This window comes from Lepisma saccharinum, chromosome 3 (assembly GCF_977018435.1).
Source record: "Lepisma saccharinum chromosome 3, izLepSacc3.1, whole genome shotgun sequence".
Taxonomy (NCBI): domain Eukaryota; kingdom Metazoa; phylum Arthropoda; class Insecta; order Zygentoma; family Lepismatidae; genus Lepisma; species Lepisma saccharinum.
Genome location: NC_139231.1, coordinates 102897375 through 102922128, shown reverse-complemented (window position 1 = coordinate 102922128; position 24754 = coordinate 102897375). Strand labels below are relative to the sequence as shown.

At 35.5% G+C, this 24754-nt stretch overlaps 1 protein-coding gene across 1 annotated transcript in view; it reads right to left on the bottom strand.

Annotated features, from left to right (window-relative positions):
* The window catches only part of Orp8 (Oxysterol-binding protein-related protein 8), a 101375-nt gene that overhangs the window by 20153 nt on the left and 56468 nt on the right, over window positions 1-24754 (bottom strand). The window contains 9 exon segments of the mRNA XM_083119058.1: window positions 743-904; window positions 3963-4067; window positions 4894-5037; window positions 8056-8181; window positions 9981-10177; window positions 10891-10922; window positions 10924-10979; window positions 16121-16298; window positions 17172-17350. Coding sequence (XP_082975184.1) covers window positions 743-904; window positions 3963-4067; window positions 4894-5037; window positions 8056-8181; window positions 9981-10177; window positions 10891-10922; window positions 10924-10979; window positions 16121-16298; window positions 17172-17350 — 1179 coding nt within the window.

Below are 24754 nucleotides of genomic sequence, written 5' to 3'. Positions count from 1 at the left end.
TTCGCTTTTTACAGTTAATTTCGCATTATTTCGTGACAAAATATGGTCACAAAATGCACCTCACACCTTTCAAAAACATGAAAAATTAACACTACAATGTGTTTTTTCAAATTTCGTTTCTTCGTCAAAAACGAAATATGCATGCCCCTAGGAATGAGACAGATTGACTGATACTCTACCAATTGGATTGCTAATAATATAATGATGTGTTATTTTTATAAATAGCAATTTAGTGCAAAGTCTGGCATTTTGTTACACTCTTGGTTTTGTAAAGTATACATACAGATATGAAGTTTGTTTTTCTACGGCAAAACCCATTGTAGTCATCTGTTTACATAAATTAATTTAGGAGGTGACTAAACCAATCAGGTTCTTCATCGAACATTTGCAAAAATTTCACATCAGCGCATCACTAGTAGTTAGCGATACTACTTTAGACCTGTTTTTTTAATTCTTTGGAACACACTAGTTGCTGTTGTTGTTCCAGTTTATTTTCCTATTAGTGGATGACTTTCAACAAGAAAAAAAAAATCAATTTCAGTACAACAGAAACTTCTTTGTACAAAATTTCATGTTATTTATGAAAAAAGTATTTTAATTTATTTCATTTATGTATTTATACACATTTAATTTCTACTAATTAAATGTATCAGTAAATTTACTTATATGCCTATTAAATTGCAAATACCAAATCCCTAATAAATTTATAAGATATATTCTTCTCTCACAGGGTTATACTTACTGCTGGATCAACACTGACTATACTTGCTGTTCTGATCATTGGAGTTTTGTGTCTAGTTTTAGTTTGGATGATAAAGTTGTACTCGTATTGAAAAACATCATTCCTTGGATCCCATGGTCTTAAATCAGCATGCTTATAAATCCAGTGGCCACTTATTAAATCCTGAAAAATAAAAAGAATTTGATTTTATGAACAACCTGTGGGGATTTTCATTTTTCAATTACACTTTTTCTTTGTAAATATAAGTGTAATTTTTGAAACTTTGTGTTTTTCTTCAAAACTGTTTCATTTTATTAATAATAAACAATTTTTGAAAAAGAAAACACTTCATAAATAACATGAACTGCAAGAAGCTACCATGAGAAATTCTGAGGAGAACAAAATTACTAATGGAAATTAAATAATACAAAGTACAGTGGAACGCCGATTTTACGTTCCCGAATTTTACATTTTCCCACATTATATATTCAATCTTGATGATCCCAACATAACAAACTGTTACAAAATTTTCCTTGATTTTACATTTTCCCGCATTTTAAATTTATTCAGCTTGGTCCCCTGAAAAACGTAAAATCGAGGTTCCACTGTATTTGCTAAGGCTCCTTTCATAGAATTACCAGAAGAATTTTAAAAAGTAGCACTAAGATATTTTTTCAGTATCTTGCATCCTGATTTCAAGCAGATGTCTATTCAGTGGAACCTCTATTTTATGTTTCCATTTTGTACATTTCCCCACATAACTAAGTGGAACCTCTATTTTATGTTTCCATTTTGTACATTTCCCCACATTATAAGTTTTTCACTGCAGTCAAATGAAAAAAGTAAAATTTAGATTCCACTGTACATGCACCTGCTCTATGTAACTACTTCAAAGAATGAATTGAAATATCTTAATTAATATACTGCATCATTTTCCTAGTATATAGCATTTCTTCATAAGCTGCTTATAATGTGGCATTACAATCATAATGTTGTTAAACCCAATCTTCAAATGTGTTTTATCATATATAGTGTTTAAAAATAATTGAACACTGTGTTATTTAGTCGTGAGCCCTGGTTTTATCTAAGTGGATATAACCAATCAAAACAGCAGGATCTGATAACAGATAATCACCAAGAAACCAGTACACTTGATGTGCTATATCTAATTGTAGAATGGTGGGTGCAATCTTCTTTGATATCTCTCTGGATGGAGCAAGTCGTTACAGACGTACACTACGTAAGTCTGGTGAAACCATGGCATTTCCTATGAGATTTTTTCAGTGATGGACTCATTTCATGGACTACAAAATCACTGGATTTTTACATGTGAGGATATTCTAAAGTAGTAGTATACCACAATAATGAGCTTAGGCACCCATTGCTACAATAATTAAGAATGGGCCAGTTGAAACCATACAGAGAGAAGCAGTTCATCTTGTGAAAAAGTTATAAGTGTCCAGAAAAAAAATAGGTTGGCCATTTTGAACACGTTACCATCATTTTGAACACAGAATTCAGTTAGTTATTTACACCATTGCAACTTTTGGTGAATGAAGAAGATGAGGATGAATGGTAATAAGATGAATGAAGGGATAAAAATCAACAAGACAACAGAAGCCTACAGATTATAGTAACAAATTTCAATGATTCAAATAATACCTTATACTTGGACTTGCTTGTTTTCCCTTACTTGTGCCCAATCTTTTAATGTCTTTAGCAATGATCAAAGAACACGGGAATACTGATAATTACAATTCTTGCATCTCACTATGTTACGAGGGGCGTATCATAAAGAATTACACTTTATTGTATTCAATACATACAGACATAGATACATTTAATCGGCTATATGCAATTTCTGAACATAGTCCCCCTGGAGCTGTAGACACTTACGCCAGTGGTGTGGAAGTCGTTCGAGACCATTTTGAAACCAGTTCTTTGGAGTTGTGTGCACCCATCGCTGGACAGCCTCATGGAATTCCTCACAATTGTTGAAATGGTGACCACGCAGGGGCGTCTTCATGGCGCCAAACAAGTGCAAATTGGACGGTGCCAAATCGGGAGAGTATGCTGGATGTGGTAACACCTTGAAACCCAGTCGGTCAATAGCAGCTGATGTTTCACGACTGGTGTGCGGCCGGGCATTGTCATGTTGGAGAAGCACACCTTTGCCCCATTTGCCTTGCCTCTTCTTTTGAATTGCACGACACAACCGCGTCAGTGTTGCCACGTAGACTGCACTGTTAACGGTGGTTCCCCTCGGAAGCCAATCAATGAGGATGATGCCATCACTATCCCAAAACACAGTGGCCATTTGTTTCCCAGCCGTGGGCGCTGTTTTGAATTTATTGGGTGGGGGGCTACCCTTATGTTTCCACTGCATGGAAATGCAGCCACACTTCATCACCTGTCACAAGCTTCCCCATGAAATCAGCTGGATTCTGGACGTAAAGTTCCAACAGCTCCCTGGAAATGTCTACGCGTTGTTGTTTGTGGCATGCGTTAAGACATTTCGGTACCCACCGAGCTGACACTTTACCCGTTTTCAAGTCACTGTGCACAATGCGTTGCAGGGTTCGTCTGCTTAATCCTGTAATCCTCTCCAGTTCCGTAAACGTCACATGCCTGTTCTCCAGTATGACATTTTCCACACGCGCGATGTTTGCGTCTGTTTTCACACTCACATGTCGCCCTGGACTCTTCCCTTCTCTGTTGACGTTTGACCGTTTTTCCAGCCAGTTACCAAATTATACACCGTTTTCCGTGACACTGCATACTCGCCACACACAGCCACTAACCGTCTATGGATACGTGCCGTTGTTTCCCCTTCCTTCCACAAAAACCAACTCATCCATCGTTGACCACGTTCATCTTGTTCCATGTTGTCCGCAACAGCACTCGTGACGTTGTGCTTCGACGGCTGCACAGGCCACAGACTACGCACTGTCACACGGTGCTGCCACCTGGCGGTAGACAAGGTACCTATGCGCCCATCCTGCGCAGTGCGTGGAATTACGCCATTTCATTTTGCATTAAAACAATAAAGTGTAATTCTTTATGATACGCCCCTCGTATATGGTAATGGACACACAAATATCCTCTATGCTAATACATTACTTACACTTTTCATCACCAATGGATCACAAGTTCAACAATTGGTTTCATACAGATTATGAGTGATATGTGTTGTACTAATTAGTAGAACATAGTACCAGTACAGAAGTTATATTTATCTTACCTGTTCAAAGTACTTGGGAACCCATTCTGCACACTTAATCTTCCTTTCTTTAGCTGCTCCCCTTTGGGCTTCCTCTAAAGTAGTCTTTTCCTCGGTTGCTGCCACCTGCAAGATGAAATCAACTTAATCCTTCTGTTAGTAAGGACTGTAATTACTATGAAACAAGTTACACATTTGAAAGGTTTCTGCATGTATAAGGATCATGCAATTTTTCTTAATAGTGTACATTGACTGTTTCAGAAAATTACAAATAAGAGAAGAATAAAATTTGTTTCCATGGTATCCCAAATTATGCAAACAAATGGGTGCTGTCACCTCTCATCATGGGATGTTGCTAACTTCATTTGTCATTTCTATTAGGTATGCAGTGATATGAAATTTTTGCCTACACCAATAAACTGCCAATACTGGTAATCTATACTCTACCAATTCTAGAACTGCAAATGATCCTTTTGAATAACCCGAAGAGTTCATTCACTTCCTGAATTGACAAGATGGCAGATGGCAATAGGTTGCCCCCTTCCCCACCAAGAACAATTCTTCAAATTCATAAAAAATAACAAAATGGTTGAATTTTGCATCAAGTTCCAGGCTACTGATAACAAAAAAACATATAGGTAAATGTTTTGATTGATTGATTTGGTTTTAAGTCCACTTTATGCACAGTAAGGCTAATGGGGACTGGACCTACAGTTTGAAGCGGGATCTGAACCACTATGTGCCTCCAAGATAGGTAAATGTATTGACAATCTTAGTGATAAACAAATATACCAGATACAGATATCCATCTCTGAAATATGGCATCATGAGGGAAGACCACTTGCACCAATAACCCCTCCCCCCATTTCTTGCATTAATCATTCAACATTCCAAGTGAAAAAAAGGTTCATGTTACAAAATACTTGGGTATAGCATGCTGTACTTTACCCACCTGATCATCCCTAAATATAGCTGCAGCCACATGCTGCCACAAGCGTTCAGACTCAAACTCTCCCTGGTGCTCTATAGGAACAGTATAGCGCCTCAGTCTCTGGGCCTTCACTTCTGGTGTAGGGCACCACAGAAGAGTTTCTTCCTATACATGCAATGGAAGAAAGCATTTTAATGTATAACTTCATGTAAATTCTACAGCTTATTTTTGTAAATTCTACAGCTTATTTTAAGCACTAAAATTAATAGCACTGCACTTGGAAAGGTTCCAAAGGGAACCAAACGCTCAACTCTACTAATAACTGTTAGTCAAAATGTATTCAGCAGCAATAACTATCATCAGACACTTCAACATCAATAGAACACCAACTTGAAATAAGCTGTTCAACCTTGACATATCTTACTTAGGTCAAGCTATGCCATTTTTAAAATAACAACTACAATTCCATCTGGTAAAGACTACACAAGTGTGTCATTGTAGGCAATACATTCCCAGATTTTACATTTTCCCACATCTTAAGTGATTTTCAATTTAGTCCCACGAAAACGTGAAATTGGGGTTCTGCATAAATTTCCAAACACTCTCAGATTAGATCAATTAGTTTGGAGTGATTGTAACACAGCATACTGTCTTATTTCTTGTGTTGGAAAATACCTCATGTTCACTATTTAATGTCCTAAAGTGCAAGCAGGCTACTGTTTCTACTGGAACTACTGCTAACACTCAGTAGTCAAACTGAAGTATGGCTTGCACACAACGGATTTAAAATTTCTTGCCTGTTGTATTTTTATTGTTAAAAAATCTACTATTACTGCACTACTACAAAAACATCCATTTTTGCAAAGTAGTCAATTTCCCTTAACATATCCCCAACTTCTCCAGGATTTCCAAAACTAGTAGGCACTATGTTTTTAATTTACAGAAGGATCAACATGATATATTTTCTAATACTGATAAAGTACCAATATCAAATTTACTATTATCAATAATAACATAAATTTCCAGGTAATTTTGTGGTGTGTCAACATGCTAATAATTAAGTTTTAAAAGTTCATTTGCCCGTGATATTCAAGAGATTACAGTTTAACAAAAATAAACTATAAATGCATTTTATTTAAAATTCTCCTTCAAAGAAGCTTGTTAAAAAAAAAGTGGAATTTATTTTCATTCCCAAATTGTGAAAAGTGGGATCTCTGTAAACATTTAATCAAGAACTTGTACAATTCGTTTATCATTTTAATTACTTCACATGGGGTTTCCTTTAGAAAGAATTGCCATATCTGAAATTTATTTTACAAAATGACTATATGGACTATATGGAAAATATCAAATTCATAAAATTACTGCCAGTTTTAACAATACACTTGTATACCAATATGTACACTCCTCACAAAAAGTTTGGAATATTGTTATATTTGCCACAAAAAATGTGGAATATTGTCATACTAAGCAAAGAATGTAATAGAGACGATGGCAAATGTTGGCGAAAACACGAGAATGGCAGCAGACACATACACACAATGTGTAGTTCCATTTCAAGACAACATATGTCGCTGCCTGCAATTGGTTTCTTCTGGCCGTGCACCCGTGCCATTGACTCAGTCGGTAAAGAGAGGTGTCTATGGAGCAGTGAAAGAGTCTAATGACGAACGATCTTTCACAATGTCAATTTCACAGTTTGATCGAACCAGAATAGTGGTATTGCTGCAAGGAGGTTGTACACAGGTGCCTTGTTGGGGTTACACTTGGGGCAGTCTCCAAAACGTGGAAACGGTTCAGGGAGACCAACAGCGCATGTGACCGACGGAGGAGTGGTCGCCCAAGAGTGACAACACCACGGCAGGACCAGTATATCCACATAACGGCATGTAGGCTACCTACGGCGACTGCTCATGAAGTAAGAAGTCAGCTCTTGCGGACATCTGGTATCCATGTCTCAACTCAAACAGTTCACAATTGGTTGCATAGTGTACACTTAGGGTCCTACAGGCTTGTGCGGTGTGTGCCCCTACAGAATCACATTCGGGAGAGAGACGAAGATGGGCCCTCCAGCATCTCTAATGGGGTTTGCAAGAATGGCGTCATGCGATGTTTACTGACAAAACACAGATAACATTGCACCCTGATACACAACAAACACAGGTTTGGAGACTAAAACAACATGGCGGGAAGTGCCAGCATGTGCAAGAAGTCCATGCATTTGGCGGTGGTGGAGTCATGTTTTGGGCAGACACCATGTATGGTCGTCGGACACCGCTCATTCCTATATGAGGGAGGTTAACGGCCTGAAGGTATGTGGAGGACGTCCTTCGGCCCCAGTATTGCAATGGATTTGTGTTGGTGGACGATAATATATGCCCACATCGTGGAGCATCAGTACCGAACTTCCAGCACGAGGCTGATATTCACTGCATGGACTGACCCCCTATGTCACCAGATATGAACTACATCAAACATGTGTGGAAGATGTTGAAAACTACCATTTGTCATCATCCACAGCCTCAAGAAAGACTGCAGGACCTCATTCACATTGCCCAGATGGAATGGGATCTTCTTTCCCAGGATGCCATTGATGCACTCATAGCAGGGATGCCTCGACGTGTCAGGGTACTTCACAATGCATGTGGAGGTCATACATGTTACTAAGTCACTGTGAACCAGTGAGTTGGAACACACTTTTGCACAAAAATATCATCAACATACCACCTGGACAAATGTACACTTGTTTGTTTGCATTATTTGTGCTTCTTTCGGTTTGCTAGTGGATGCCCACACCTGTTTTCAGTTTCTATCACTCTATCTACTCAGGCTGAATTATTGTGTGGTAGAATGAAGGTTGTACATCCGTATTTCCTCGTCATTTTCATGATATTCCAAACTTTTTGTGAGGAGTTTATATACCAGCCCATAGCAATAGACTGTTGATTCATATGTCCTGTATCCTAGTTCATAGGCATTCCCTCAAATATCATTACATTGTTTTTTTTTATTTTCATGATTGTTAAGTAGACAAAAAAAATATTAGGCATATCTACAGGAAAAAGAACTGACCAGAATAGATGATTTACTTTAGAATTCATGTAATCCCAGTCATGAAACCAATGGGGAAAAAATGAACTACATTAAATACTAAATGCTTTACAACGATCTGTAGGTACTTACCCCAGTCCTTCTATCTCTGATATATATATTTCCATCCCAATAACCATCCAAAGTAGCAAGTGTTTCCTTCCCTAATTTTAATCGACCAGATATTGCATTCGTGTGCTCAGAACCACCTAAAAAAGGCTGTTAAGAGAAAGCATTTAAAATCCAGTCCAATTAAGTTGAGCAACAAGTAAAATGAATATACATATATGCTAAGATACATGTCTAATGTGTATGAACCTTGATTTTTTGGTGCTACTTTTCCCAAAATTCACATATTTATTTTAGCACACTTTTCTGTCAAATATGCCCAAAATTATACGTTCATTGCGCTTCTAAACTAGTATTTTAATTTGTAGCTCACATGGCTATATAACTTATTTCTGAGTCACTAAATTAGCCCTGACTTTACCAATGTGTACTTTTCTTGATTGATGGATTCTAATTAGGAAAAAAAAAAAAACAACTTGGAAAATGCTTACATTAGTAGGATAAGTTTGAATTTACACATGTATAACATGCAGCATAATTTAGGTTCAAGAAATGATATTCTTAATGTTGGTTCATAAAGCTGGTGTTGTGTGGATTCAAACAGAATAGCGTTAGGCACATACAATAAGTCGTGCTTAGGATCTCTAAACTTTTTCTTTTGTAACCAATTTTACAGCAACACAAGATCAAGATGGGAAGGAGGACAAGTAATACTGCTGCTTTCAATTTGCATACTTTGCAGAGCACACACGAAAATTGAAACCTCAATTGTACATTAGTATACAATTAAGCTATGCATAAAATGTAAAATTTCAGGAAAATTTTGCAATATAAAATTGGAGTTTCACAACAATTTCAATTTTTATTCTGTAAGTTTGTCTTATACCTTTAAATTTGAGATGGGCCAATATTTAATTTACACTATACCAATAAAGTGATGTTACTGTATAAACAGACATTCCACTGTTCCAATATAAAGTTGTAAATATTTCATAATGGACCTGAAAGATTCCTTAATGAATGTCAGTGACAGACTGCACTAGGTTTTACCTTACAAAAATAAACTGTGTATTCAGACATTTGCTTCACAAAACCATATTACGTGAATTATACTATAGTATTCATTTAAGAAAATAACAAAACATTGCATAATTTTGCCCCGAATTATAGGCTATATATAGGAATGTCCAATCAGTATATTTATTGGCAATTTTACTGATACCCTGATATGGCTGCACCCTACTCAAATATAGGGTGCGCCAATGATCGGGCAATTTTGCAATGCTGGACATAGCTGGTTGTTTCATTAGAGGTAGCATGTGACACCATCTTGCCGCCCCTGCCTTACCATTTAGCTATGATGGAGTCATGGAACAGGACACAGTGTGCACTGGCTGTAAAAGCGTATTATGAAAACAACATCAGGGATATTCCTTAGCCTGCCAGTTCACCGGATATGTTCGTGTGTGATCATTTTTTGGGGGGTGTTCAAAAGCAAAAGAATCCACCCAACCCCCACGCACCCTCAATGAATTTCATGATTGGATCTGGAAAGAGATGGTTCAAATTCCTACTCAAAAATTGATAAGAGTGCATGGAAAGAAATGGAGGTCATGAAATAAAATAAAATATAAGGATTGTAATTGTATTTTGTTTTGGTATTTCTTCTTCAATGAAAAATTTAGTTCATTTTGTCTTCATTATGTAGTTTTGTTATGTATTATGTACTATTTTGTCTTAAGTGTGGAGCATTTAAAATCACACGATTCATTGCCGCAACTTTTATTTATTGACAAATCATTCAAATGATACACAGACTTGCCTTGTATTAGCATTAAAATTTCACACACGTGCCACCATTCTGTACTGAAAAATTGTAATAAACCATTATCATTTATTCCCATATTACAACAGTATATACCTTACACTTCTATAAAATTTCTGCCTACCTTCAGTTTGAATTCAATTTCTGTCCTATACCCTGTTTTCTCACAGTCAATGGCAACTTTACCCCCAAGTTCCATAGTAAGAGTTCCCATTAATATTCCTTTGCAGTGTGCATAAGGTATTGTCATTGCATAATCCTCTCCTCTCGGAAGGAGTGACAGCAAGGCTACACCATCTAATATTGCAGAAGTAGAATTGCCTGTAAGAAAAAGTACAAGCGTTCTCATTATTACTGAGTGACTATAAAATATCGGCACTAGCATATTTTAAAACTATATGCAAACAGTAAACGACCTTCCACACCATGTAAGAAAATATAAGAACTAGTAAACTTTTAAATGCTAGCTCTAAATGAGGAAGTTGTCATTAGATAACTCGTCACTTCACTGTGATTATTAGTGATACCAACATTCAGAGTTAGTTTCTAGAGGTAAGTGCGCACAGATACAATTTTACTTGTATTAGATGTTTCATGCAAGAACTTTAAGCAGACTGGTTTTTTAACCGCTGATTTTCAATAAATTATAAACAACATTACATGTTTAAATACATTTTAGAAGTAAAAATATTCAACATAAACACCAACACTTGATAAAAATTACTCATGCAAAAACATTTACTCATAATAAGTGCATAAGAACCATATACTACTTGATTAGTGGGCTATAACTGAAGGTAAAGCTATACCCTGTGCATTGCACCGTGCCATGAAGGCACATAGGGGGTATGGAGGCAGGGCCTCAACACATTTTCAATCCTAGTCATAATGGAGGTGATATTATCAGCACTACGCTCCAGCTGACTTTAACCTCCAGGGGTTGAAAAGAAAATATTGCAACATTACCCGTAAGTAACTATATTTAACAGAATGTAAATAAATACATGACAATATGTCATAATTAGTAAACTCACCATAAAATTTTGACTTTGCAAGAATAGAAGCACCAACCATCTTGACGGTTTGTAACGTAGAAAGCAGACACAGGAGGATGATGGGAGACCTGTTAATTGAATTAGAATTATGCAACACTCTCACTGTTATGGTAACATTAGGGATCTATAACTATATTAAAGCCAAAGAATAGAGCCACTAGTTTTTCTGTATACAAGACACAACCTCTTCTCAAAAACCATAATTTTTCAAATTTTCATGGAACATTTCCCGATTTCAGACACATACAATGTTATAAATAGGATGGACTAATATGATACTATTATTCATACCAGTAAAGTATTGATAAAAAAAAAATATCAATACTCATAACTGATCTGATATTAAATGGTAAACATCTGCAAAGAATGCCAATGACTGATGTTTTAACCACACTTATTCTTGCGCTGAAAATTGATTGATTGGGTTTATTTCACTTTGCTTTTCTGCCACTTTTGGCTAAAAACGAAGATGAGGATGAGTGATGATATGATGAAATTAACGACAGGACACTTAACGAAGAACACCCATGCCCAAGCCAGGATTCAAACCCAGGACCCCTGGTATTGTAGTACACTGTCTTGTTCTGAAAATGTTGGTTCACAAAGCATTAAATGTAGGGATGGGGGGGGGGGGGTACTAACAGGCTTTGAGATTGAGGGATTTTTTTTTATGGTCAAAATAAATATTACACCAGATTTTCACTGAACATGCCTTCACTTCAAGTCCTGTTAGATGTATTTTAGATACATTATAAGTTCAAGAGTCAATTGTACTGTTCATTCCTTACTTGCATTTAAGTTTCATCCCTTCTCTCATTCTTTCCAACTTTTTACATTTCCCACATATTATTTTTGTTACCTGCAAACCCTTGACAAAACAGACAATCAGGGTTTCACTGCATTTACAAAAAGCAGATTACATAACGAACTCTAACAATTTTTTTCTGAGTGCATTGTTCTGCATGTCTTTTAGATATATTATACTAGCATTCAATACAAAATATGAGTCGTATTGAAAACAAGGTTAACGTGTATTTATTAAGTAAATATAAGAAATAATGAAATTCCATGTTGCAATTTTTAATTTCCCTGAATCGTAAGTGTACATAGAAGGACTGTGTCAGAAGTAATAATGAGAATGACATAATACCCCTGGACATGGCAACACTGTATAGGGACATGTTGCGTATACATGGGAGGTGGGACAGTTGGCTTGGGCCAGCGGTGGTGTTGTTATTGCTCCATGTTACAGGATGTTACGTACCACATCATGAAAAATGCAGGAACTATTGAACAATGTTAAGCCATCAATTTCTGTAAAATTGCAGAAAAGTGTGTCAGAAATTCTTGCACAATATTTCGCTGCTCCCACAACTTGCATGCGATTCAGATCCAACCGCCCGCGACTTTACCAATTCCACAAGATCAAAATGCAGTTGAAGGACCATGATACTCATGAGTTGACACAGCCCTAACCACACTCGCAGAAAATTCCAAAAGGTTATGAGGAGCGAGTTAAAAAAATGCTGTGAGCTTTGTTTCGCTCTCAACAAGTAGATGTTACTTTGAGGGTGTACACTGTTAAAAATGCATCCTCGGTACTTATGAGACAGACGTACATTATGCACAGGGTGTAAGCAGGTGCAAAAAGTACTCCAAGTGTTCCATGGACAGGAATTTAATATGCCTGTTGTGCAGCTACAGCAATGTGATTTTTTTTTCATTTTAAAAAAGAAACGAGGGAATATTTAGCTTTTCATCTAGTCATACAATGATTCATTTATATTTTTATTTTTGTTTCTACTCTGGTGGTAGGTGCAAGATTGTTACCTGATATAATATCACCAGAGCTGAAGGTCTGTGTCTAGTCTTACAAGCTTCAGGCAATCTGCCCCATGCTACTCTAATTGACCACATTAAGCAGTTGCGCAAAATTTCTCTAGGAGCAACTAAAAGCTAACACCAGCATTCATTTATAATATGTATGATACATATCTAAAACAGATACTAATGGTATACAAATATTGCCTTTTAATACTAATTCACATGCACAAATAATTGAAATGAATACTTCCTGTCATGAGTTCTCTGAAAACTCAAATTAAATTAACAGTAAGCCTGGATTTTGTCCTAAATGCCTACTTTCTTCCTGTCAACAAATTCATAGGGTTTCAGCATGTAACCATATTTCGAGGTAAATTTTATTGTGCCTACAATTGCCTATTTACGTTGTTAGTGCTTTTCGTGATCATTAGTGCCTAAGAGAATGTACTACAACAAAGGAAGTGAACAATTAATCAGAATGTTGCAAAGGCACTTTGATGCAACACAAAATTTTCCAATTGTTTTCTGAAATGAAGTATGGCACCAAAACAAAAACTGTGGCAACACACTATATTTCTCTGTCTCTCTTGAAAGAGGTGGGAGATGAATGACCTAAATGCCACCCTTATAAAGTCATTTTGTGCCTAAAGGACATATAAAGGTTTCTTCAAGAGTGTAGTCCAACCCTGCCAGTCTCACGCGGCAGTTAGGTATGTCCTCATTTCGCCATCGACTTCTAGCTTCGTTACTTAACGGTCGTGTGAAAGCTTTCTCTTATTCAGAATTAGAAACAGTCTCTAAATCCATCGTTAATACCATAGCACTACCAATCAGAATTGAAGAGCTCACTGGCCAGCTGAAGTAGGAAGTAGAAGAAGAAGAAAGGCAATAGATGTTCAACTGTCTATTCACGGCAGCTTAAAGAAGAAAAAATTCGACCAATGCAGCTATAAATGGTTGGGGCAAATATTTTATTTGTTGAGTGAAGAGTCTACTAATTATTATTGTTTTAAATAAATAGTTTGTATGTCTAAGTTTCCTACTGTGATACTGTTATTTTACTTTCACAACCGACGCGTAAACAGTAAATACTGAAGAGCCACATATGTATGTATGTACTCTCTCTCTCTCTGATTTGTTGGCTGTAACAAATAGACTGTGCTGTTTGTAGCATAGCAGTAAATGAATCTGCTAGCGTTGTAATGATATGAGGTGTGCCTAGAAAAGAAAATGGATTAATGTTTCTGTCGACAAACAGCAAGCGTGTCAAGATCAAGCTGTGCACGAGTGTACAACGTGATACCCTGCCTTTCGACTGTGTGATTGCCCAGGGTGTACAGTGCTCAGTTCCGCTGTGGCTTGTGAACGAAGTGAACCGTACATCTGTGCTCCGTCGAAAAAAATGTTACGTGTGAAAGTGAAACTTCAATGTGAAGTTTCTTATGAAACTCGGAAAATCCACCACAGAAACTTATGGTTTGTTGAAGAAAGTTTAGGGAGAAGAGTGTTTATCATGCACGCAAATGTTTGAGAGGTTTCAAAGGTTTAGAGGAACTAGAAGTGATCGCTGACAACTCGCATCCTGGGTGGCCTTGCACATCAAAAACGGAATCAAACATTGCACATGTCGGTGAATTGATTCGAATTGGGTACCCAAAGGTCAAACTGTCAACCAACATTATTACATTACGGTGCTGACGACCCTTTGTAAGGGAGTAAGAAGACGACAACCTGATTTGTGGAAAAGCAAGTCATGGATTCTTCATCCTGCCCAAACGGCATTGTCAGTCAAGGCTTTTTTGGCCAAGCATGGGATCCCAGTGTTAGAACATCCACCCTAATTGCCGGATCTAGCTCAGTTCCACTTTTTTTTATTTTTTTATTATTATTATTCCTAAAGGTCAAATCAGCACTGAAAGGAACCAGATTTACGACCGTAGAATCTGTGAAAACAAAAGTGACGGAGGTCATGAAAATGGTTTCAGAAAATAATTTCCGGCACTGCTTCCAGCAGTGGAAGATTCGTATGGAGCTGTGTATCAATAGTGCAGGGGAGTACTTTGAAGGGGATAGTGTTCGTATTGTACAAAATAACCAATAAAAGATTTTGTAGCAACAGTCCAGTTTCTTTCTAGCCACACCTCGTATATAAGTTATGAATTGTAATTAGTTCTTCATGGACTTCATAGTAAATTTCACACTAAGTATTTTTGGAGCAAAGAAGTTTCAATGAAATATAAATATAATATAATATGGTAACTTAATGTAAACACCACAATTTTCGCATTTTGAATGTTGTGAAGTAAAAAAGTAAAGTGCTTCCCTGTGCTTTGCACCATGCCATGAAGGCATATAGAGGGTGTGGGGTTAGGGTGTGCACATTATTTTCCCAAATCTTCAGCAGTTATTAGCATCTAAACTTGCGAAGTGGTATACCGTGTTTGTGCAGTCGCCATTTTTAAAGATGCCATTTTAAGAATCGTGTGAGACACCTTTTGCTGCCTTTGCGAAGTGAGGACCTACTTAACCACCGTGTGAGACTGGCTTTGGTTCTAGATGGCTACAACTTCAAGAAAAAAAATTGTAATCTTTCAAGGAACCCCATTAAAGGTAACCAATTTCCACTCCCCCTGTTATGCTGTGGTCAGCAAAAATGGTACATACACAGAGCACGAGATGTGGTGTTGCAAGAATGGCAAGTATGGAGCATGCATTTCTGATACTTTCCATGACAAACAGGTTCCTGTATTTCTGTTACAGCCTTTGATAGCTACCTGATGCAGCTATGCTGCAATTGCACCAAGAAGGCACTGCATTTGGGATAACAAATCAGTACATGGTACACACAAGATAATGATCACGTTGTATCCTTTTATGCAATTTTTTCTTGTGCAGAACACATCTAATCTTAAATAAGATTGATTGTGAATGTGAAACTTTGTGATCTGCATGTATCATACCAAAGAAGTAGTCATCAAGATAAAGCCTCTTGTATCAGTGGATAAATGAAGATCAAAATATCACTATCGATAGAAAGGTTTTTAATTACCATGTTATAAAAAAGCTCTCATTGTGTCTTATTTGTGTTTAGTATCCATTTTTCAAATTTTTAATGCATCTTTTGTCTGTCTATTTCTGGAATTTTTAGACCTCAAAAAACCAGCATTTAGCTACCAGATTAAGTTTAACATGACCACAACTGTCAGAGCGACAACAACAGACTTGTTCAGCAGTGCCATGTTTGCTTACAATGTGCTATTTATACAAAGTATTTAGTGTTTGTGTTAATCCACAATCAAGAACCTGTAATTGCTGTGAATGTGCTGATTTGTACAAATTAAAAATAATATCTAGTTTGTGAAAAAACAATATTCACAGCACTTACTTGTTCAGATATATAGAAAGTGCGAGATCCATTTGCATGCCTCCAGTAACAACGGAATGTTTCTCCAAGGATTGGATTATAAGGCTTCTTAAGGCCTTTTGGTTTTTTGTACAGTCCAGACAGGTACCATTTGACAACACATTTCATTCTTGTAAAGGCATCATCTTCTAACACAGCCCTGTAATGATGATGATAATTACACACATCCATACACAAAATATGCAATATTCAGAAATCAGTTCAAATCATATTCTCATGACAAGAACACAATAACTGGAGTAACTGCAATAAAGAACTTATGGCATACAGGCAACATACTATAACTCACTATGTGAAACCATGAGGAAACAAGGAGGCTGACTTGGTGCTAGAGCACTGTAAAAGACCCAGGTTTCATCCCTGTTTGAGCCATATTTTTTTTTTAACTTTTCAGTATGAAGTTTTCCTGACTGTTTTGGGGGTGATCAGTTTATGTTTAAGAATAATATAATTTGCACGATTAAAATTTTTTTTTAAAATCATTTTACAGTAGATTTTTCAGAGAATATCTGAAATTCTTATCTTCTGAGTTACTTAAAAAGGAGTTTTAGAAAAGCTCCCTTTATCATTCTGAGAAATCATAAACAATTAAAGACATTTACAAATTACAAACCTATCAAAAACTTACTTTCTATTTCTAAAATTATTGTGGCAAAAATGCTTCTCAAAGTGTTCAAATGTCACAGGTACAATATTATTTTGGAAAAGAAAAAGCATGTTAAATAGGAAAATAAAAATCAGTTCACAGCATTCAATCCTTCCATGGAGTCTCACCAGACATGACGACTCAAAGGAAGTGAAGTTCACAGTGGAACTCATGTCAACTTTCTTTTATTGATGCTGTGTTTGTGTTTTTCTTTTCAGGTAAACAAAAAAATAATCATGTGGCACATAAAGTTCTGTTTTAAAAATCATAACACTATTTGTTTTTGCAAGGACAGCCAACATCATGTGTCATGAGAGTTAAACTTAATTGAATTTTATTGTATTACAAACCAAGTTAAAATCTTACTTTGAAAGAATGTCTGCATGGTAGTAAGAATCACTAAGTTTGTCCAAAAATGAACGTGGCTCTAAAATGAACGTAGGTAAAACCACTTTGGATAAGTCCATTCCTGGCCGAACTTGTTTGACTAAAAACCAGATGAGAGACTTATTCTCTTCTGCCAGCTCTTCCGTCTGCTCCCCAGCCTTGAAAATAAAGAAAAGAAAATATGTAGTTTGTAATACAGACCAGAATCATAAATGTGTAAAAAATCCAAGTAAGCTTCTACTTAATTTTTATTACATGAAAATAATAAGCATGCAAGGGAAAACTATGTTTGCTTTCAAAAGAAGAAAGAATAAAGTTGATACTTTAATTATTCATCACATTTTATTTAATTTCTTAAACAATGAAAATCTTCATTGTAACCTACACACAATCAATTTGCATGATTAGTATAAGTAGATATTGCCGAATAGGGGAGGGGTAGAAAATGGATTAACTCCTAGGTAGGTTACAAGCAATTTGTCTAGTTTCATTTAATTGCAAGTGGATTCTCTAATTTGAAAGTGAAATGTAAGGAGATATTACATCCTCCATGCTTAACAATGTGATTACATTACTAACAGTGACACACCTAGATAAAATAAGCTTGAATATAAATAATTTATATCATACAATGAGACAATGGGGAGAAATAAGGTAAATGAAGAAACAGTAACACAGTATGTGATAATGTGCACATTGGATAAACAAACTGGAAAAGAAGAGTTGCAGCTTAAATATGTGACAAGTTCAAAAGGAACAAACAAAGAAGATTACAAGACTGCTATTCCTAATAACTCATTCAGATTTTGCTTAGGAAGAATTCCAACACACAATCATCATTTCACCATGTATCAAAACTCTAGAAATTAGGGATGGGAGATGGATTGATTGATTTGGTTCATTTCACTTTGCTTCTTTGCCACCTTTGGCTAATTGCAAAGATGGGAATGAGTGATGACATGATGAAATTGATGAAGAGAACACCCAGGTCCAGGCCAGGATTCAAACTTGGGACCCCTGAGGGATGGGAGATTAATCAGTTCTCCATTGATATCAGTCAATTTCAGCATTCCGGTGTATCAGTAAATTTGCTGGTAATTTTACTGATCCTATGTTTCTATAAATAGCCTCTAGTTGAGGGCACAATTCGTGTATTTGCCACTGTTTTTATGTCTTTATAGATACAATTCATGGAGCATGTCAAGTTCAGAAAATTTCTGAATGAAACATTCACTTTTCTGAAACAAAAGCACGGTTACATGTTCTTCAGGACATAAATGAACTATTCATGGCTCTCATTGAACATCTACTATTTAATATCAGATCAGTAGCATATTACTTATCAGCATCGTTAATATTTATATTGATACTTTATCAGTACTGGCTTAACTATTATATTGGTTCCTAACTACTACAAATGGCAAAAACCCAGAGTGAAGCAATCAATACATAGAACACAGCAAATGAAGATCCATACTTTCAACCTCGCACATATACTATAATTTCCACCATATTTCCTTGGTACTATAGAGTACCTATAATCAAGTCACACATACTTGGATTTAAAATTTTATCTGTAAATTTCTAATTATCCAATGTCTAAAATAATTCTCTATTGTTTATATCATTTTGTATCTGTGTGAGAAACATATTAGTTATAATATAAATACCTCTTCCTTCACTAAAAAGATAGTATATCAGAACTCATTCCTCCCCTGTGCAACTCTGTGGTGACTGGCTGATATATTTAAAATGGTTGACAGAATAATTTTGTCTTAAGAAGTCTCGTAATTACTCGCTGTTAAAGTAATATACTTTTAAGTTTTAATATACATTGAGAATGTAGAAAAGAATCACTTGCATTTCTTTTTACTTTCTATCACTGAAATAAGAACGATGCACGAGAGCACAAAGTCAGCTGTTTTCTTTAGAATAAAAATATTTGAAAATTTGATATCTAGTAAAAGAACTTCCTAAATACAAGATAAAAACTAGTGAACAAATCCACAGCCATGGAAAAAGTTCTGATAGAAAATAGCTCAACATAATTTCCTTGGAATGAATTTACTTTTGTGCCTCACTGAACTACATCACATTAATCATGAATTTCACTCCACTACATAGCAACGATGATCTCAAGTCTCTCTATCAAAATGTTCACTTTTATTTTACCTCATCCCGACAGGTTTATTCTCATCTTGGGAGACAGGAGTCCGTAATATCTATACGTAGGTTTAAATATCTTCTTCCTGTTAATTGGACAAGATTTTGATATTTCATAAAAATGTCCTGACTAGATGTATAAGAAAGTTACTGCTTTATCAATGATAAAATGACTTTTGTCCACAAAGCATTGGTTTTCATGTGGCCTTCTCCATGGCCTTCATACAAAACCAACTGTGTGATAAAAAAACAAAACAACTGCTCATTTCAAGCCAAAATTAAAATGTGCATAGCATGGGTCTCATTGTAATAAAATAATAACATCCCAGATAAGGTAAAATAAAATAATGTACAATGTAGCTTTCAATGTACAAAAAAGTCAATAGCATGCCCAAGGCAACAGCCTTTAATTTGTTTATCTAATTGTGAAAAATGTATTGAGGAAGCTTGTGAAATTACCTATGAGTACTGAAGCAGTGTGTGGTGTTAAATGGTTAGTGGACACTAGCAATGGACTAATATGAAATTTTAGTGATACCCATAAAAAAAGTGCCAAAAACTGATATTCTAAAGATCTTATACGTATAATATTGTAAATTTTTCATCAAGAATCTGAATGGTTCACTTACTTATTTAATAAATGTACGTAACCAGATGACTATACTAAGTTTTACCTATATATATATGTCATGAAATATGTATTAATTAATTAATATCATTAATATATATATATATATATATATATATATATATATAAAACATATTAATTTGCTACATTTATAAACTAGCAAATTAATTCCTTTAATGACTGGTTCAAAATGTCAAGAAATTAGAAGATAGGTGAAATGTTTTTAGTAAGTGTTAGATATTATTTAATTATTGCATTTTATTGAAAATGATAATTAAATTTTCATACTTTTAATGTGTTAAGTTTTTATAATGATGTAAATCTATTGACAGTCTCTCCAAAGGAAATATTTTCTCATCAGAGTTGTAGCTAGAGATTTCAGCGCCCAGGATGAGAATGATTTTCGCACCACCTGCACCGAATTTCAAACCCCCCTACCTAGATGTAGCTGGCATACTTAGACATTGTAGAAATTGTATGTACCTACTCTTTTCTGTTGAATTCGATGAAAAGACAACTTAGCATTCAAGAAATGTGGCTAATAAAAGGACAGTCGGTTGTGCATCCCACACCATCTTCATTGAAGCAGTGTGTGTTATTGTTCACATCTGCAAAATCGATTGCAAATTAAAGATAACTAGGTGGAGGGACAAAAAATGAGAAACTTTAAGAAGACGTTAGTTTCCTATTAAATTAAAATGTAAGAGCTATGTCTTATTCCCGACGAAAGGAGGTGAGAAATGGAGGAGAAATGATAGGTCGGTCTGATTTCTATGTTCCAGTGGCCTAGGGTGATAATGATAACTACCTTCGCAGCTATGGCTCTCTTTCTTACTAATCCAATTTGATATAATTTTAAAATCTTTTCTATGACTGTAGAAGTACGTTTTTACCCCATGCTGTTACCAGCCCTAAAGAGAGAGAGAACAAAAGATGTATGCAATATTCACACACAGGCAGACATCATTCTTTGTTATTCCCTCCTTGTATGTGTTTATGATATTATTCTTAGTAAAGTATGTTTGAAGTTCAAACTAATTGCTTATTTTTGTTGTTATAACACAAACTCTTACCCTTGGAAAATTTTCATGGTGGAAAAATTTTAATAGAACAAGATGGTTGGTGGGAAGGTGGGTGATCCCCTTTCCGCCATGGGATCTTGTACCTTAAATGTGACCACCAACGCTATGGAATTATCCTTATAATGAAGAACATGTCTGAATGTGAATTAACCACAAAAAGAGAACATTTTCTCATCAAGACTGTAGTTCGAAAAAAGTCAAAACAGGGAGTAAATATGGTGAACTGTTCCGACCAAATTGGAATATTTACTAGCTTCGCATAAATGGTTCTGAAACTAAAATTTCTAAATATAGTAGATTGCAGATTTCTGGTCTGCCTCTCTCCAGAGACAACCCATTCATTTATACAAATAGAAAATCTAAATTCTTGCAAAATCTTAAAAAAATATCCATGTTATTTTTGTAGGTTTGCATCAAAATATTTTATGGCTCGAGGGGGAGGGGGGGGGCATAGCCATCCCCTGGGCATGGGCCTGCCTTCATGTGATTCTATCTATTTCAATTTGGTCACACAGATGTTTCTGCACGAGGAGTGGAAAATCAGAATGAGGGCATAAAAGTAGAGGTAATTGAATTCTTGTTATTTTCAATATTGTAAATTCTAAATATTAATAAATTCTACAAAAATAAAGTTCTAAAAAAATTATAATACAAGAAGTTCGCATTTTAAACATTGAATGCTCATGATTTCAATCACGAAAGGACTCAAAATTAAAGATTAAAAGTTTTTAATGTGATTTGAAGTTAAGCCACAATACATTTCATTTAGCAGCGTACAAATATTACGATATGGTGGTTACTGCAGCTGAACCATAACTATCAGTTGGACAGATATTTCTTGAAATATTAATCATTTTGAAGTAAAGATTTCAAATTATCAGTTTTTGTACATATGAGTTGGGAAATTCCACACAAAAAATATGTAAGTACATATTATGACATGTAAGTTGATTTCTTAGGTGCTTATTAGGGTTGAGTTGATACTGATATCTGTGGTACCAGTATCAGAAATTATCAGGTGGATTTTGTTTACTGATACCAGCTGATACTTTTTCGTTATTTTGTTTTTTGTGGGGTCCACAAAAATGCCACACAACACTTTAATGGATTGATTGATTGATGTGGTGTTTTTAAGTCCACTTTATGTCCAGTAAGGCTAATCGAGACTGGACCTACAGTTTAAAGTGGGATCCGAACCACTATGTGCCTCCACCGGGTATCAAACCCAGGATCCCTTGATTACAAAGCAATGACGCTACCACTTCACCATCGGGGAGGCCCTACCACTTTCTTGGAATGTAATTATTCTGGAAGTTATGCAAAATTTGAAGTTTCCATTTATTTTGCACCAATACTGTGTGTAAAAACTGCATTTTGAGATTACATAACAGGTAGTTTAATATTCTGAAGCAATTCTTGAATAACTTGAAGCAAACCTCTAGTAAATTGCATGTAATGCACTAATATTAATCAATATTTTGAACAACTTCTAATTGTTACAGATTTCAAGCATTGGTGTTGGTATGGGTGGGAATTAGCAAGAGTGTCAGTTTAGAGTGGTATCGGCTCAGCCCTGATGCTTATAAGCCTTAATACTTCATAAACTTCCCACAAACATCCTCAAGAAGAAAAATAGAAAACAGTAGTGAAAGTGGCAGGGACAAGAGGGACTGACAACACGAATACAGAAAGCAATCTATAGCACTTCAACATTTGACTTTATGCAATAATTAAAGAATCAATATTGATAACAAAACAAATAAATTCAATGTTAGTACACACAGAAAATAATTTTTAATAGAATCCCTTGCATGCAGGCTGTTTATTATATACTGCACTGAATAATATAAAACAGCAATGGTAATGCATAACATGATTTCTTCTCATCACCAACTACTTCATTGCACTCAATAAACACGTACATCTAAACTGTTAACATTTAAAAAAAATACTCTAGTCTCTGGGTAGCTCAGTACTCATTGCTCTCCATTTTAATACATTTAGATTCTGTGTCGAGACTTGTGTGTAAAGCAATATCACAACATTGTGACCAGTGGTGAGTTACTACAATGGTACAGTGGGAGACATTTCTCTTGCTCAACTGCAACAAGAGCGAACACAATAATTCCAATGGGGTGATGTTCTATAAATTATTCACATTTGCATTTTATTCTACTAATATGGAAAAAAAAATGGAATGTGAATGCATTGACTTCCCATACATGTGCGGAGTTTACTAACTTTACTTTCTTTGAAGATGAACTGGCATCTTCACAATCTGAAACATTGTTTGACTGCTGGATTTCTATTGGTGGATTTAACATTGCTTATTTGTACTTATGCAGTGAGAGAGTAAAATAAGAAAAAGGACAATGAAGTGAAAGTTACCTTTTCAGCATTCAGCTACGGTGATTCAAAAGAATAGTCAAAAATCTCATACAGATCACAGTCTACAGTAACAAATTTGTGACCTTCCCTATGCAAGTTGTGTTGTTACTTCAATATTGTAGCCTATTATTATTATTATGATTACTATTTTAAATACAAGGGCCTCCCAGATGGCATGATATGGTCTCCTTGTAATCAAGATTCCTGGGTTCAATGCCTGGTGGAAATCCCACTTTAAACTGTAGGTCAAGTCCTGATTAGCCTATTTGTGCATAAATTGTACTTATAACAAAACTTCAAACTTTACTGAACATACATACAGGAAATATTTATCTAATTCAAATTAACACCATGTTTTGCACTTAAACCAATTTAAATTGAAACCATTCTATTTGATTGATCAATAGATCTATTTCATATTATTTTAAGAATCAAGTCAACTGTGTTGACAGGAGAAAATATTTGTATGATGTCACTACAATTCTATGTCTGTCTGAAGAAAAATGTAATTTTTTACATGCCAATTTTACAAAAATTTACAATAGGTCATACAGCAATTTTGCATGAAGTACAGAACTCACATTCCATAGATTGGCATATGAAAGCATTCAGATGGCTTCTCATTCTGCAAATTAACTGCCTACCTCTTATTTCTGGGATGGATGAGTAAATATCAATGCAATGTCCTAAGTGGTTCTCTTGGGCACCGTGACTGGCTTATAGGGGCCCCGCGAAATGTGTGCCAAGTAAATTCAATCAATGATATGATTCTTCCAAATATGTGCTTATTTAGTACTTTTTACATATAAAATGCTTCTGAATTTGAAATGTGGGTTTTAACAAGGCAAGCAACCTACCCACACTAACGTAGCGTTGCAAGTGTTAGATAGGCCTACATGCTAACTTGGGTGCTGGGGAAAGATCTTGAAGCACTAAGGGTGCCGTGAAACAAAAATGTTTGGGGACCCCTGTCCTAAGTTGATCTTTTTGAGTAAAATTAGCACACAAAGTACCATACAATGCAATCATTCTTCTTAAGTTTTCTGCTGATCGCTGTACTACTATTCTCAGATATTTTTTGAGGTGTTAATTTCATTTCTTTCCTTTCCCTCCTCAAATTCGTTTATCCAATTTTGAGAACAAATTTCAAGTACTACAGATGTCTATTACATGAATATCAAAGAGGTTACTTCCTCTAATAGTATTTTTTTAGGGATGGGCCGATATGACATTTTAGCTGATACCCATAAAGTACTGATATAAAATTTACCGATACCGAACCGAACCGATATTTTACAGAT